Here is a 15,823-nt window from a genome sequence, read left to right on the forward strand (position 1 = left end):
GCTAAGATCAAAAAATCAAGTGACAACACATGCTGGAGAGGATGTGGAGAAAGGGGAACCCTCCTTCATTGCAGGTGGGAATGTACAGTTGTACAACAACTTTGGAAATCAATCTTGCACTTTCGTAGACAATTAGGAGTAGTACTTCCTAAGATCCAGCCAGGAGGACCACCCCTATCAGTGGACTTGGAAACGGGTAGGGAGGAAGGGTGGGATTGAAAGGGAATGAGGGAGAGGGCTACAGATGGGATCCAAAGTAAATTACCTGTGATTAATATGAAAATTATAAAAAAAGAAAAATAAAATGTGTTTCACAAATTGCCCACTGAATCCGCATAAGCCACATGCCTTCACACAAACACATGCATATACCTGCAGGAAATAAAAGAGAAAAAATTGGAGGGCAATACAAAGAAAGTGTTGAGTGGATACAACACTCAATGTGCAAACATCAGGATCCAGGTTCAGTTCCCAGAGGCCATAGAGCAGCAGAGGAGATCAACTGGAGACATGGTTCATCAGTGAAGAGAACTTATTGCAATACAAAAAACTGCATGGTAGTGACATAGAAACTGACTGGTGGATCAATGCAGTCGAACAGAAGACCCTGAAATAAACCCACACACTTAAATGGACTCCTGATCTTTGACAAAGATGTCAAAACCATAAAATAGAAAAAAGACAGCATCTTAAACAAATGGTGCTGGTCTAACAGGATGTCTACATGTAGAAAAATGCAAATAGATCAATACTTCTTACCCTGCACAGAACTAAAGTCCAAGTGGATCAAAGACAACAACATAAAACCAGACACATTAAATCCGTTAGGAGAAAAAGTAGGAAAGAGCCTGGAACTCATTGGCGCAGGAGACAACTTCCTGAACAGAAAAACACCAACAGCACAGGATCTAAGATCAACAATCAAAAAGTGGGACCTCATGAAACTGAAAAGCTTCTGTAAAGCGAAGGACACTACAAACTGGGAAAGGATATTTGCCAAACCTGTATCTGAGAGAGGGCTAATATCCAAAATATATGAGGAAATTAAGAAGTTAAAAAGCAACAAATCAAGTAATCCATTTAAATTTGGGATACAGAGTTAAACAGAGAATTCACATTAGTGGAATACAGAACTGCAAAAAACAATTAAAGGAATGCTCAATGTCCTTAGTCATCAGGGAATTGTGATTGAAAACAACCCTGAGATTTCACATTACACCCATCAAAATGGCTAAGAAAAAAAAATTCAAGTAACAACACATGCTGGAGAAAGGGGAACACTCCTCCATTGCTGGTCAGAATGTAAAGTTGTACAACCACTTTGCAAATGAATATGGCCCTTTCACAGACAATTAGGAATAGTAATTCCTCAAGATACAGCTATACCACTGTAGGCATATACCTGAAAGATGCTCAAGTACATAACAAGGACATTTGCTGAACCATGTTTGTAGCAGTTTAATTTGTAATAGCCAGAACCTGGAAACAACCTAAATGTCCCTCAGTTGAGGAAAGGACACAGAAATTGTGGTACTTTTATGCAATGGAATACTACTCAGCAATTAAAAACAAGGAAATCATGAAATTTGTAGGCAACTGGTGGAACCTAGAAACGATCATCCTGAGTGAGGTATTCCAAAAAAGCAGAAAGACACACATGGTATATATTCACTTATATATACGTACAAGACAGGACAAACATATTGAAATCTATACTCAGAAAGAAGATAAACAAGAAAGAGGACCAGGGTAAGATGATCAATCCTCACTTGAAAGACAAAACTTATGGACATTGGATATGTAGGAGAAAACAATTAACAGGACAGGAGCCTACCAAGGAGGGCCTCTGAAGGACTCTACCTAGCAGTGTATCAAAGCAGATATTAAGAATCACAAGCAAACATTTGGCAGAGTACAGGGAATCATAAGAAAGGGGAGTTAATATGACCTGGAGAGGACAGGAGCTCCACAAGGACCAAATATATCTGGGCACAAAGGTCTTTTATGAGACTGGACCTCCAATCAAGGACTGTGTATAGATACAACCTAGAATCTCTGCTTGGATATAGCCCATGGTAGCTCAGTATCAAAGTGGGTAACCTAGTAAGGGAAATAGGGAGTATTTCTAACATGAACTCAATGGCGGTCTCTTTAACCCCCCTACCCCCCGAGGGAGGATCAGCCACACTAGGCCAGAGAGGACTTTGCAGACAATACTTAAGATACCTGATAAACCAGGGTCAGATGAAAGGGGAAGAGGTCCTTGCCTATCAGTGGACTTGGAAAGGGGCAGGGAGGACATGAGGGAGGGAGGGTGGGATTGGGAGGGAATGAAGGAGTAGGATACACCTGGGATACAGAGTTAACGAACTGTGACTAATATTAAAAAAAAAATGTTCAAAAAAACTTTTTATATCTGCCCACCTGCCTCTTAGCAATCCTACAAAAGTGACCAAAAAGGCTGTAGGTAATTTGGGACACAGCAGACAGACTGGGGCTTGAGAAATTACAGATTAAAGGAAAGAGAAAGAAAACTTAGGGTAGTTTCAAAGGGCTGTCATTCAGTACTGAAAGCACCAAGTTTATTCCATAGCTCGTTTTCAAAGACAAAGCATAGTGGTTCACAACAGTACAAAGATGGGGTTCATGAAACAGTCAAATTTCTTTTCAAAGACCACATTCTGGTAAGGCAGGCATGGTCCAAGGTCTCACAGACAAGTTAAAGAAACTTGAAAAAACCTACTGTTTATTCTCTTTCAAGGTAAAGGCTGGGGCAAAAACATGTTTTTCACCAAATATAACAAAGCAGCTTGCCAAGCAAGCAGTTGTCCATAGCTGGAGAAAGAAGTTTGGCTTTCCACACTAAAGAAAGATTATCAGCATAAATTCCAATCATGGGTGGTGAAGATGGCTCAGCCAGCAAAAATGCATTTGCCAGCAAGCCTGATGACATAAGTTTGGTTCCTAGGACCCAAGCAGTAGAAAGCAAGAACTACCAACAAACTGTCTTTTGACTACCATATGTAGGCCCATATGCTTGTGCACACACACACACACACACACACACACACACACACACACACACGGGATGTGTGCATGCATTTTAACGAAAAAGAAAAAAGATTGTAGACAAGGGAAACAGCTCAGTTTGTATGGACTTGCCCTTCAAGCGTGGGACCCCAGTCTGATTGCCAGAACTCATATAATAATACTGGGAATAAAAGCATACACTTGTGACTGCAGAGCTGAGGAAGCAGAGCCAGGAGGGTCCTTAGGGCTTGTGGCCAACCTGTCTGTCATCTAGTTGGTGACTACCAGGCCCATCAGGAAACCCTGTCTCAAAGAGCTGCATGGACTTCCTGAGGATGACACCTGAGATTGTCCTGTGCCATCCATATCCTCACAGTCACAAGTGCACCTGCACACACAAGCACACAACGCGTAATAAAAATAAAAATTAAAAAGAAAATATGTAGCACTGGGGAGATGGAGGGATGATTCAGTGGTTAAGAGGACTCACTGTCTGCAGAGATCATACCAAACTCTTTTGTGAATATTTAGCACAAATCTTTTATTAATAATACAGCTGTACAAAAAGGATAGGCATGGTGGTGCACACATGTAATTCCATCACTCAGTGAGGCTAAGGCAGGCAGATTCCAGAGAGTTCAAGGCCAGGCTGGTCTGGAGAGTGACAAGGTAAAAAATCTATTGCACATTACATTCACCTGCTTTCTCTTTTTCCTCCCTCCCTCTATCTTTTCATGCTTCCTTCCTTCCTTCCTTCTTTCTTTCTGTTTCATTCTTCCTGGCTAAAGGTTTTCTCTGATTAGCCCAGGCTGTCCTGGACTCAATTTATAGAGTAGGCTCATCTCAAACTCACAGAGATCTGCCTGCCTTTGCCTCCCTGAGTGCTGGGATTACAGGCGTGCACCATTGCGTCTGGTATAGGAAACAGTTTTACACTGTCTCACTTTACATTCATGAAGAATTTTGTTATGGTACAAAAAAAAAAAACAACGTTAAAATTTTAATATTTTTTCGATCGTCCAATTTCTGTTCCTTCAATAGATATATGTAGGAGGTACAGATCATGTGAAAAACATTATCACTATAGTTCTGTAATTTTACAACACCACACTATTATTTTTGCATTCAACTATCAGATACGTCATTTTTATGTAGAAAATTTATAAAGACATAAAGTAAAATCATGAGATTTTTATAAATTAATGGTCTCCAAATAATAAATCCATTTTTACAGAGTATTTAGGAATCAGGTGACTTCTCTGACTTGCAGAAATTATATTAAGATTTCTTAGCTTACAGATAAGCTCAGCCAGGTGTGGTAGTACAGTCTTTAAGTCCAGCACTTGGGAGGCAGAGGCAGGTAAATCTCTGAAGTCGTGGCCAGCCTTGTCTACAGAGTGAGTTCCAGGTGAGCCAGGGCTACACAGAGAAACCTTGTCTCAGAAAAAGGTGGTTGAAGAGAAAGAGGAGGAGGAGGAGGAGGAGGAAAAAGAAAAAGAAAACGAAGAACACGAAGAAGATGAAGAAGAAGAAGAAGAAGAAGAAGAAGAAGAAGAAGAAGAAGAAGAAACTGAGAATGAGCTAAAGTAGCACACACTGACTTAACAAAAAGAAAGTAGTCTACTGTTAAATACAAGATTGTATTTGAAATGCATTCAGGAACGACTAGCTCCCTTTCCATCTTTTAATATACGTAAAATACGACACGAAGGCACTGGTTGCAGGAAAGAATTTTCAACATACGTGCATGTATGTTTGTGGGCACATGCACACAATGGTGCACCTGTGGAGGCCAGAGGACCACCTGATAGTCAGTTGGCTCCTCCTACCATGTGTGGTCAAAGATCACACCCAGATCTTCAGACTTGGTGACAGTCACCTTTACTTGTTGAACCATCATGCTGGCTTTTAAAATCTGTATTAGGTCATTTATTCAATGGGCCTCTGTGCATGGCATAGAGTCAATTCTCTACTTTGACTATGTAGGTTCCAGGGATCCAACTTAGGTTATCAGTTTGTCTGCAAGCACCTTTACCTACTGAGCCATCTTCAGGCCCCCATACAGAAACGCTCTATGTTCATTACTGAAGTCTCTTTTATAGATTTTAAGAAGAAATGCCAAAATCAAACCTGTACTCTTTTTCGGTATGCCGGAGGATGGTGTATAGTTGGTTGAGTCTAACGGTAAGTCGGAAGAAGCACCTGAATCATCTTGTGATGAAGTCTTTGAAAAGTTCTGCAAAATGTTAAAGTAATCTTGTTTGTCAGTTATTCTAAAAGTAAACTGAACTGTCTGTGAGTACTACAAAGACAAATGCAATTACTCTTCTCTGCTAAAATGAGCACATACTGGCTGAGAAGCATATTGGCATTCTTCAAGATTATTTTTGTAATTTTCCTGGAAAACTAGTGTTAGTTGTAAACAAAACATGAAATTGAAATAAAAGCAGTGGTAACATTAGAAGGCAAGAGATTTCATTTTCAGTATGGGTTCTCTGAAAGCACATTTTAGCAGCACCTACTAAAGACTTTCAAAAGTTCATACATATCCTTAGATATAATCATTCCTTTTTAACAATTTGTTTTGAGAAAATGAAAATGTTAAACAGAATATTATAATAACAAAATATAAAAACCTGTGGGTTCAAGTGGGAGTGATATAATTATCTTTTTCGTTGACTGGAATAGTTGTTGGGTAAAGAAGACCATTTAACATTGTAGAGAGGTTGGAGTGATGGCTCATTAAGAGCTATAGATGTTCTGACATTGGGCCTTGTTTTTCTGTGTAGCCTTGGCTGTCCCGGATTTTGCTTTGTAGTCCAGATTGGCCTCAAACTCACAGCAATCTGCCTGACTATGCCTACTGAATGCTGGGACAACAGGCATGTCCCAACACTGCCCACCTTCTAAGATTACTCTCTTAAGATGTTGATTTTTTTGTGGGTTACCTCTCCTTTTGATTTTTTCTTTAGCTGTACAGAAGCTTTTTTGTTGTATGAGGTTCTACTTGTCAACCATTGACCTTGATTCCTGGGACAATAGAATCCTATTCAGAAAGTCCTTCCTTATCCACTTAGCATAGGGTACTGCCCAGGTTTCGTCTGGCAATAGCCACAAATTGAGATCTTTGATCTACCTGGAGATACTTTTTATGCAATGTGATAGATATAAATCTAATTTCATCCATTCATATGTGGACATCCAGTTTTGCAGAACCACTGGTTGAAGACGATGTCTTTTCTCCACTGTATGTTTGTGTTCTCTTTGTCAAATATGAGGAGTAGAATAACAGTTGCTGGGGCTGGGTGGGGTAAAGGGGATAGTCAAGTCTAGGCAAGGTAGCCATCGACTTTGATGTTGTATCTTTGTAGTGTTGACTTTAAAATATCAGGAATAGTTGTATATTTAAAAAACACACACACACAATAGACTGACTTGATGCTATATAATTATATCAGTGTAAGAGTGTCCTTTAACACAATGAAATAAATTTAGATTAAAAATGACGTGCTTTCTAATCCCAATACTTGGGAGGTAGAGGGGGGTGCATCTCTGACTTCATGGCCAGCCTGGTCTACATAATATATTCCAGGACAGTCAAAACTACATAGTGATACTCTTTTCTGAACAAATAAAAAAACAAAAGATAATGACATTTTCTTTGAGTAATCATGGTAGTTAGCTAGGACCTATAACCAGATATATATTATCCAATGTGTTCTTTACCTAACTGTTAAGTTAAAAAAACAAAAACAAAAACAAAAACAAACTTACAGGGTCAGACACAGCCTGATCATCAGAAGCCTCTGCAGATTTTGGTTCAGGATCAAAGCTTGGCAAAGCAACCACTGTATCAGGTGATGGATTTCTGTACTGTTGATTTGTAGTCTTGAATATATTAGAAATAGCTATATGTAAAAAAACACACACACACACACACAGTGTAATGAACATATTGGTATACAATTGTGCTGAATAGTTGAGCATAAAATTAAAATACTAGAGGCTGGAGAGACGGCTCATCCAATAAATACAGCTGCTGCTCTGACACAGAACCCAGGTTCTGGTCCTAGCACTTACATCAGGTGGTTACACACTACCTATTACTTCCAGTTCCCGGTGACCCTTGCCCTCTTTTGCCCTTCATGGGCACACAGGGTACACACAGAAAATCTCATATATCCACATATTAAGATACATATAAATAAAAAACAAAGAAAATTTTAGTAATAAAATAGTAATACAGTACCTGGATTGAGTAAGTTACTCTTTCTTCCCTTTATAGATGAGCTGGGAAGACGTATGTTCAAAATATCTGCAAGAATATATTAAAACTCATCAATGAAAGGAAATCCAATAAAATAATAGAATATTGTCTAAGAATAGGCATATACAACCAATAACAAATATATTATGCCGTTTATTGGTGGCAAGATTCAGGGGGAGAAACATACTACTCTAGAAGTCAAATTGGGCCTGAAAGTATTGTAGATCAATTTCAGACTGTGATCTCTTCTCCCTGTGTGAATAAAGTTTTCTGATTATTGAGGAATCATATTTACTATTAAGAAGGTCAAAACTGGATTAATATTTCCTTTCACAAGGAGGTAATGTCTAAGTTGTGGTTTCTATTGCTGCTGATAAAACACCATGACCCAGAGCAATTCAGAGAGAAAGGGGTTTCTTTCCTCTTATAACTTATACTCCATCATTGAGGGAAGTCAGGACAGGAACTCATGCAGAGCAGAAACCTGGAAGCCAGAACTGACAGAGACCTTGGAGGAATGCTGTTTCCTGGCTTGTTCCCATGGTTTGCTCAGCCTGCTTTCTTATACTATCCAGGTTCACCCATCCCTAGATGGCTCACCCACATCAATCCTCAGTCAAGACAATACACCAGAAGATGGCCCATATCTGATATGGGCAGTATCTCAGTTGAGGTGTCCTCTCCTCTAGCCTGTGTCGAGTTGACATAAATCTTAGCCAACACAGGCAAAGGAAAAAAAAAATGTTCATTGAAACCACAAAATTATTTTTATCTCCTTACAGAAAGAAGTAGTAAAAAGTAACATAAATACAGAGTTGTTACATGATGACATTAATGAAATATTCTGTGACAGCTGTTCTCAACCTGTGGGTCACAACCCCTTTGGGGAATCACATACCAAAATCCTGCATATCAGAGTTTGACATTACATATCATAACACTAGCAAAACTACAGTCATGAAATAACAACAAAAATTTTTTGGCGGCATGTCCTCACAATTGGAGTAACTGTAATAAAGCGTCATAGCAGTAAGACAGCTGAGAACCACTGTTCATTGAAAACATGACAGAAAGCTAGGAAAAAACCTTTTTGTTTCTCAAAGTGTTTGATAGCATGATTTTTCTGCTACAATATTATTATTATTATCATCATTATTATTATGGGATTCATGACTCTGTCTCAAACACATCATCACCGGGAACATTTTCAGTTGTTACTAAATTTCACATGGGTTTAAAAAACCCTTTTCTTGTGCATGCATGTGCGTATAAGAACTGGAATTACAGTGAGGCTGCCATTCCACCTGGCATTTACATGGCTTCTGATGATCTAAATTCCAGTACTCATGCTTGTGGCTTACTCAGCTGGTCCGTCAGCTGCTAAGGCATTTCCCTAGTCCTACCTTATTTTCATCTAAACTCTACAGAACAAACACATCAAGTACTGAAACTAAAACAGTTACAAGTTTTTCCCATTCAAACAAAAAACTATCCATCACATGAAACTTCATTGAAATAAATGCTTACTTGAAATGTCAGGTTTGGAAGTTGATATCTCTCCCACAAAGATCAACTCATCATCTTCATCTTCCCCTTCAGTTTTAATTTCTTCTGTTGTATGCTGACATGGTTCCAACTCTTCATTACAACATCCCATGAAATGTTCTGCCATTTCTGAAGTGTCTACTATCCAAAAGGAGAGAAACAACCCTTATTTTCAAAAGGAAAAATATGTTTTTGTAATCGGAAGTGCACTAATTAAATATGAACTTTAATAATCCTAAAGGAACCTACTGAATAACTACGTAACTATGAATTGACAATCCTAGGTGGTATATCATAGCAAGAATTAACTGAGAAAACAATCTGTAATATTTAAATTAGTAGCTCAGTGCAGGGTTTACCCCAAAACCAAGAGTAGAACTCAAGTATAACATGGAGAAACAATAAAGGCTTTTTAAGTTTTAAATTAGGTGGGATAAACAGTGAGAAAAAGAAGAAAAAGTGAAAAAGAACCCACAACGTAGCAAAGACCAACTACAAAGCAAAAAGAAACAAGAAAGAAATTAGATTCAGAGATCTCTGTCTCTTTCCTCTATTCTCTTTTTCTCCTATCTAGTGATAGGGGTTAAACCAGGGTTGGGAAGGTGAAAAGAATAATCTACAATGTAGTAAAGGCCAGCTACAGTCCCCTAATTAATAATTACTTACAAATCTTGGCCAGATGTGTGGCCTCTGGAGCTCATTCCCCTAGTAATTATTGTCTATAAAGCCTTGGGAGGATCTAGACCCTCTTGGAAACCTTAACTATACAACTTATTTAACTGTCTATGATTCCTTGTGGAGGAGGAGGGTCTCTTCCACAAGTTTTGGAGTTCCTCTTCGCGACTGTTAACTCAGCCCCTTTACAGTCAAACTTTTTTGTTTTACAATTATTTGTGAGCGTATTTTCCTTCCATCATGTGAGTCTCAGAGACTGAATTCAGGTTATCAGACTTGGTCCCACTGAACCATCTCAGTCTCCACCCCATCTATTTTTAATTGCCTATAAATCCTTGGGGGAGGAAGAGGCCTTATGAGCTTTTTTTCCAATCATCTATTTGCCTATAAAACCTTGGGGAAGAATGTAGCCTCATGAGACTGCTCTTCTAGTGATCTTTATCTGTCTACAAATCCTTGGGGTAGAAAGTGGGTCATAGCTCCTTTCCCATTTCGTGAAGAAAAGTTAATGAGCCAGTCTTGTGTAGGTCTTCCTAACAATTCATGAAGATAATTGCTTTCTAACAATTTGAAGTTAAAGACTTTGTCATTCTCAAAGGACACAGTGTTGTATAACGCTTGGCTAATTATAAAGGAAGTTAAGGTATATCCTGGGATACATGAGACCCTGTAACCAAAAAATAAAAAAAAAATGAAAAAGAGGGTGAGGATGCCTATCACCAAGCCTGACCACTTGAATTTGAGTACCAAAACCTACATAGTAGGAGAGAAATGACTCTCGCAAATTGCCCTCTGTCCTTTGCATATGCCACATGCCTGCACTCAAACATACACCCACAATTGCTCTAAATAAGAGAAAAAAATAAAGGGCAATCTAAGGCGAGAAATTGCTCAGTGGATACAGCACTCAATGAGCAAGCATCAGAATCAAAGTCCAGATCCCAGAGACCACAGAAAAGCTGGGAAGATTAGCTGGAGAGGTAGTTCCTCAGTTAAGAACACTTCTAGAAGTCTTGGGCTCAATTACCAGCATCCAGGCAGGTTTACCAGGACAGTAATAGGGAGACTGCAGAGACAGAACTCAGGTGAAGACCAAATGAGTCAGAGAGTGAGGAGCCAGCAGATTAGAGCAGATTTCTGGAGACTGATTGAGGCTGAGCAGAGAAATTCTGGGGCTGAGAGAGAAGCCAGATTGAATAAGTCAGCTGGGAAAAGAGTTTGAGCCAGGACGGCTGAGTTGAACCAGCCAGCTATGAGCTCAGAAAGAACAAGAAAGGGTGAGCAATAGAATCCAAAATGGCGACGAGTGTGCACGTTATCTGAGGGTCAGAGGATCTGAAACCCTAAAATTATTGAGTGGAGTGTCAGCTGAACCCAGAACATCGATAATGAGACTTCCTGGGAGAAAGGGAGCAAACCTTGAGCTGAGACCATTAGGATTCAGGTCAACAAAGGACTTATTCTCAGATTTTGCATAGGGAATCAATTCCCAGGCATTTCCCCTTTAACAGACCTCCCTACTCAATGGTGGAGGCATCAGAAGCAGCGGCTCAGAAGTAGGTGTGGAGGAGGCTGAAAGTGTCTGCCACAGAGCGCAGTGCCCAGCCTGCAGTGCCCAGCCTGCAGTGCCCATGAAGAGTTTAAGTTATCCTGGGTGCCTCCATTTTGACATGAAGATCCATCTTGACCGGGAGCTAAACTCAGAAATCAGGAAATATCACAAAATAAATACTTTATATAGAAAATAGAGACAATCTCCTGGCAATAATCAATGAGAATCAGTTGGAAAAAATCTCCCCAACGTTCTAGACATAGTTTAGAAGAACAGCAACTGTGATTATGTAGAAGGTCACCTCGCCCCTATGGTTTTACCCAATCCTGTAACATCAAGGCATGAACCCCAATGCTTGCTGTCATGGAAACCCCGTTTGCGGTTTTTCCCTTTAAAAACTCTGCTCACTCAGGGTTCATGCTCTCACTACTCTACTGCTGCGTCAGTGAGACTTGGGTCCTGAGTTCGACTGCTCTCGTAATAAAGCCCTCTTGCATTGAGTTGTCTCCTGGTGGTCTCTGATGGTGTCCTGATCCTGGCACAACACCCACAGCTCCTAGCACAGAGTGCAGTGACTATACCTTCACCAGGCCACCCAGGCCAGTGGCTACCCAGTGCCTTCCCAAAGGCATCTGTGCCAGCGGCCTCCTAGTTCTGCCATGGTGACTGGTCCCCCAGTAGAACACAACACCAGCCCTTAAGTTCTGCAGCAACATAGGGATTCTTGGGACAGCATAATCAACATTGAAGACCCTGCCTGGCGAGTCTACCAGTGAAGGCCAGGCAAAAAAACTCCTAGAGCCCAGATAGAGCTGAATACCAGAACGACAGCATGAATGGACTGTAGACCACTGAAGCACACAGGAAATCGGCACAGGCATATTGTGGCTGCAAAGAGTGACCACAAACTGCGCCCGCAACAGTGGTCGCATCATCACCCGTCATGCGCCTGCACCCATGTCACATTCCAAGCATCTACACTCTCCAGCACTCTGTCCTTCAAGATACACTTCCATGTACATGTGTATACTTGCTCCTCCGCAATTGTGATTCTGTGCCACTGGTTTTCCTCCCTTAGGTACAGCTGAAATACCAACACACTCTCTCAAACCAGTGGACTGGACCTCTCTCATCTTCCTGAAGAATACTCCAGACTCCAGAGAAAGATGGGCCCAGTCTGAAGTACAGACTTCACGAACAAACAGCAAAGGTTAAGGATAAATAGATGGTCAGAGGTCAGCGTAAGAACACACCCAATGAAAAGAGGTCAGGACATCATGGCTTCACCAGCAATCCCCCAAATTAATGGACATGCTAATTCACCGGGAACACAGGAAAGTGACTTTAAAACTATGCTTATCCAGTTATTAGAAGCACAAAAAGGAAACAAACAAATCTCTCAGAGAAATAGCTACACAAGTGGAGGCAAATAAAGAGGACACGAACCAAGCTTTCAAAGAAATACAGGCAAATACAGCCAAACAAACAGAGGCAAAAGTAGAGGCACAATTAGTGGCATATAGAGAGGAAAGTAACAAAAACAGAGAAGCCATGTGATCAAATATCTACTCACCTCATATAGAGAGTCCACAATGGACCAAAGTATGGATACCACCAAAGTCCAACTTGGGGAACCAGTAAGTTTTACTAGGGTTACAGCAGTATGGGTAAGGGGTTACTTACAGAAACGACTGAAAAAGAGTTACATCACCAAATCCTACTCCAGCATGAGAAACAGCTCATGAAAGCTGAAAATCTATAGCAGGTGGCATAGAGTGTGAGCATCAAAACAGAATGGAGAGTGTCCTTTCCAGGTGCCTCAGTTGATCTGACCATGTTCAAGACTACTCAGGTAGTTGAAAAGCATTTTTCAACAATCCTTACAGTTTATATATATTTGGGAGGAAGAGTCTTTGGGAATCCAGCCAGTTTCAGAGACTTCCTGAAGCTATTGAATTGTTTACATCCTGAACCTTTTTTTTTTTTTTTTTTTGAGACGGGATTTCTTTATGTAATCTTGGCGATTCTGGAACTTGCTCTTTAGACCAGGCTAGCCTGGAACTCAGGGAGATATGCCTGGCTCTGCCACCCAAGTGCTAGGATTAAAGTCACATGGAACCCTACCACCCCCACCCTTGGCTACTTCTGGAACTTAACACCTTCCCTGTTCCACATACCTAAGCCTTTTAAAACATCCTGTTGTTTCACTTCCCTGTAAGTGTTCTGTGTCTTAGCAATATTTCTTCCAATTGGAAAGGTTTTAGTCTTGGAGGAAACTACTACACAACAGAGCCCTAAACAGTCAAATTTAAATATTATAACAAAATAATTCTTAATTAAACATGTATCTGTAGTGGAACTTTTGGGTTATTACAAAACGTACTTATGTTATGTAAATACGTTTTTGTTTTAATCCCCAAGATGTAAGAATGCTTTTACTTTATGCACAGTTGATAACAGCCTCAAGAGAAAGCACATAATCTTTGTCAGCTGGAAACTGCCTTGTGAAAGGAGGGGAGGGGTTTCCAATTGAAACAAAACTTTGTTATGCAGACTCTGAGAGGGTATAAATAGGAGCCAGAGAGGAACAAAGAGAAAAAGAGAAAGAAATCCTCCTAGAGAAAAATGCTATGAAGAATGCTTTAAGGAAGCTGCTACTGATTTGTTCTGCTGCTTCTGTTTGCTATTTGGTTGGACTGCTGGAATCATGATGAGGAAGACTAGAATCCACCACCCCCACCTCCATCCAAAGAACTGAGTTTTACTGTCTTTCTTTTTCTCCTACCTAGGGTCAGGAGTTTGATGGGAGGTAGAGACATTTAGTAATCCCACATAAAGTAAGTTTTAAAAATAAAAACCTACAAAGATCCTTATCACACACGGCAGAAAAATTGAAACTACGTAGTAGAAACATATCCCTAAACAAAAATAATTAAAAAAAAAAAAAAGTTAATTAGAAAATAAAGGGGGAATCCAAGATGGCAGCAACCAGCACACTCCATATCTGAGGGGCACAGTAACCAAAATTCTGAAATGGGTGATTGGAGGGGCAGCTGAAGCCAGAACATCAACATTGAGGCTTCTTGGGCAAGAGGGGGCAACCTGTGCAATGAGACCATTTGGATCAGACATCTCTGGAGACAGAGATTAGCGAATATTCAACCCCCTGCACTTCCCCTTAACCCAAGCACGGACCTCCCTCCCTGGCAGAGGTGGCCCTCATTACCCACTGCTGCAAGCACAGAGCAGGCCTCCCAGTTCTGTGCAGTGGTGAATGGCTGTACTGGCCTCCCAGTTATGCGGGCAGCTGTACAGGTTTTCCAGTGGGCAAATGTAAGGTCCTCCCAGGTCTGCAACGGTGGAGGCAGGGTAGCAGCTAGTTCTCCAGGAGACTCCATGCTCCTACCCCGTGACTGAGACAACAGAGTGGATACCCCGGGTAAGGGTCTCCCTGTCCAGAGGACAAACAGTGGACACCACAATGATGATGGATCTCTTACATTCTCATTTGCCCCTACAGTCCGATGATATCTGAGAGTAAAGAACAGAGAGAACCCCTGCACTTTCAAATTAGGCCTGTTACCAAATGAGTGCACCTTCAAGGGAGTGCATGCAGAACCAAAGATACAGGCTCCCTCTACACTAGCAGCCAGACATCAGATCCTCCCAAACACACATTCATTGTGGGAAACATAGGGATTATTTGGAAAACATTCTCAACATTGAAGACCTTGTTCTGTGGGTTTACCAGTGGAGTCCAGACAAACAATCCCTGAGCCAGACAGATCTGCATACCACAAAGAGAGTAAGACAGGCCTATAGGCCACTGAGGTATTCAAAACATCGTCACATGCACATTGCGAACTCGAACAGTGCCAGCACCCGCAACACCCTCCTGTGCTTAAGCCCCACATTCCAGGCATCTACCTGTATCTGACAGAGGGCTGATATGAGAGTATATAAAGAACTCAAGAAGTTAAAAAACAACAAATAGAGTAATCCATTTAAAAATTGGGGTACAGAGCTAAACAGAGAATTCTCTGTAGAAGAATATAGAATGGCAGAGAAACCCTTAAAGAGATGTTCGACGACTTCCTTAGCTATCAGAGAGATGCAAATCAAAACGACCCTGAGATTTCACCTTACACCCATCAGAATGGCTAAGATCAAAAATTCAAGTGACAACACATGCTGGAGAGGTTGTGGAGAAAGGGGAACCCTCTTCCACTGCTGTTGGGAATGTAAGCTTGTACAATGACTTTGAAAATTAATTGGGCGCATTCTCAGACAATTAAGAATAGCATTGCTTCAAGATCCAGCTATACCACTCCTAGGCATATATCCAAAAGATGCTCAACCATACAACAAGGACATTTGCTCAATCATGTTCTTAGCAGCTTTATTCATAATAGCCAGAACCTGGAAACAATGCAGATGTCCCTCAGCAGATGAATGGATGCAAAAACTGTGGTATATTTACACAATGGAATACTACTCAGCAATTAAAAACAAGGAAATCATGAAATTTGCAGGAAAATGGTGAGAACATCCTGAGTGAGATATACCAGAAACAGAAAGATACACAGTACAATACTCACTTATAAGTGGATAAGATATATAATATAGGATCAACCTACAAAAATCTGTACACCTAAAGAAGCTAAGCAAGAAGGAGAACCCTGGGTAAATTGATCAATCCTCACTCAGAAAAGTGAACGGGATGGACATTGGAAGAAGGAAAAAACAGGAAACAC

The 15,823-nt window shown here is 40.6% G+C and overlaps 1 protein-coding gene across 6 annotated transcripts in view; it reads right to left on the reverse strand.

The window, feature by feature from the left end:
• The window catches only part of LOC110539688 (zinc finger protein 280C-like), a 151,256-nt gene that overhangs the window by 47,838 nt on the left and 87,595 nt on the right, over positions 1 to 15,823 (reverse strand). For 5 of the 6 annotated variants that reach the window (XM_060375011.1, XM_060375015.1, XM_060375012.1 and 2 more), the window contains 4 exons: positions 8,825 to 8,983; positions 7,280 to 7,345; positions 6,805 to 6,938; positions 5,161 to 5,266 (listed from right to left, as the gene is read on the reverse strand). In XM_060375011.1, the coding sequence (XP_060230994.1) occupies positions 5,161 to 5,266; positions 6,805 to 6,938; positions 7,280 to 7,345; positions 8,825 to 8,983 (465 nt within the window). The remainder of the gene's footprint in view (positions 1 to 5,160; positions 5,267 to 6,804; positions 6,939 to 7,279; positions 7,346 to 8,824; positions 8,984 to 15,823) is intronic. The other variant, XM_060375013.1, reaches the window with a different exon arrangement.

The sequence above is a fragment of the Meriones unguiculatus genome, chromosome X (genome assembly GCF_030254825.1).
Source record: "Meriones unguiculatus strain TT.TT164.6M chromosome X, Bangor_MerUng_6.1, whole genome shotgun sequence".
Lineage (NCBI taxonomy): Eukaryota > Metazoa > Chordata > Mammalia > Rodentia > Muridae > Meriones > Meriones unguiculatus.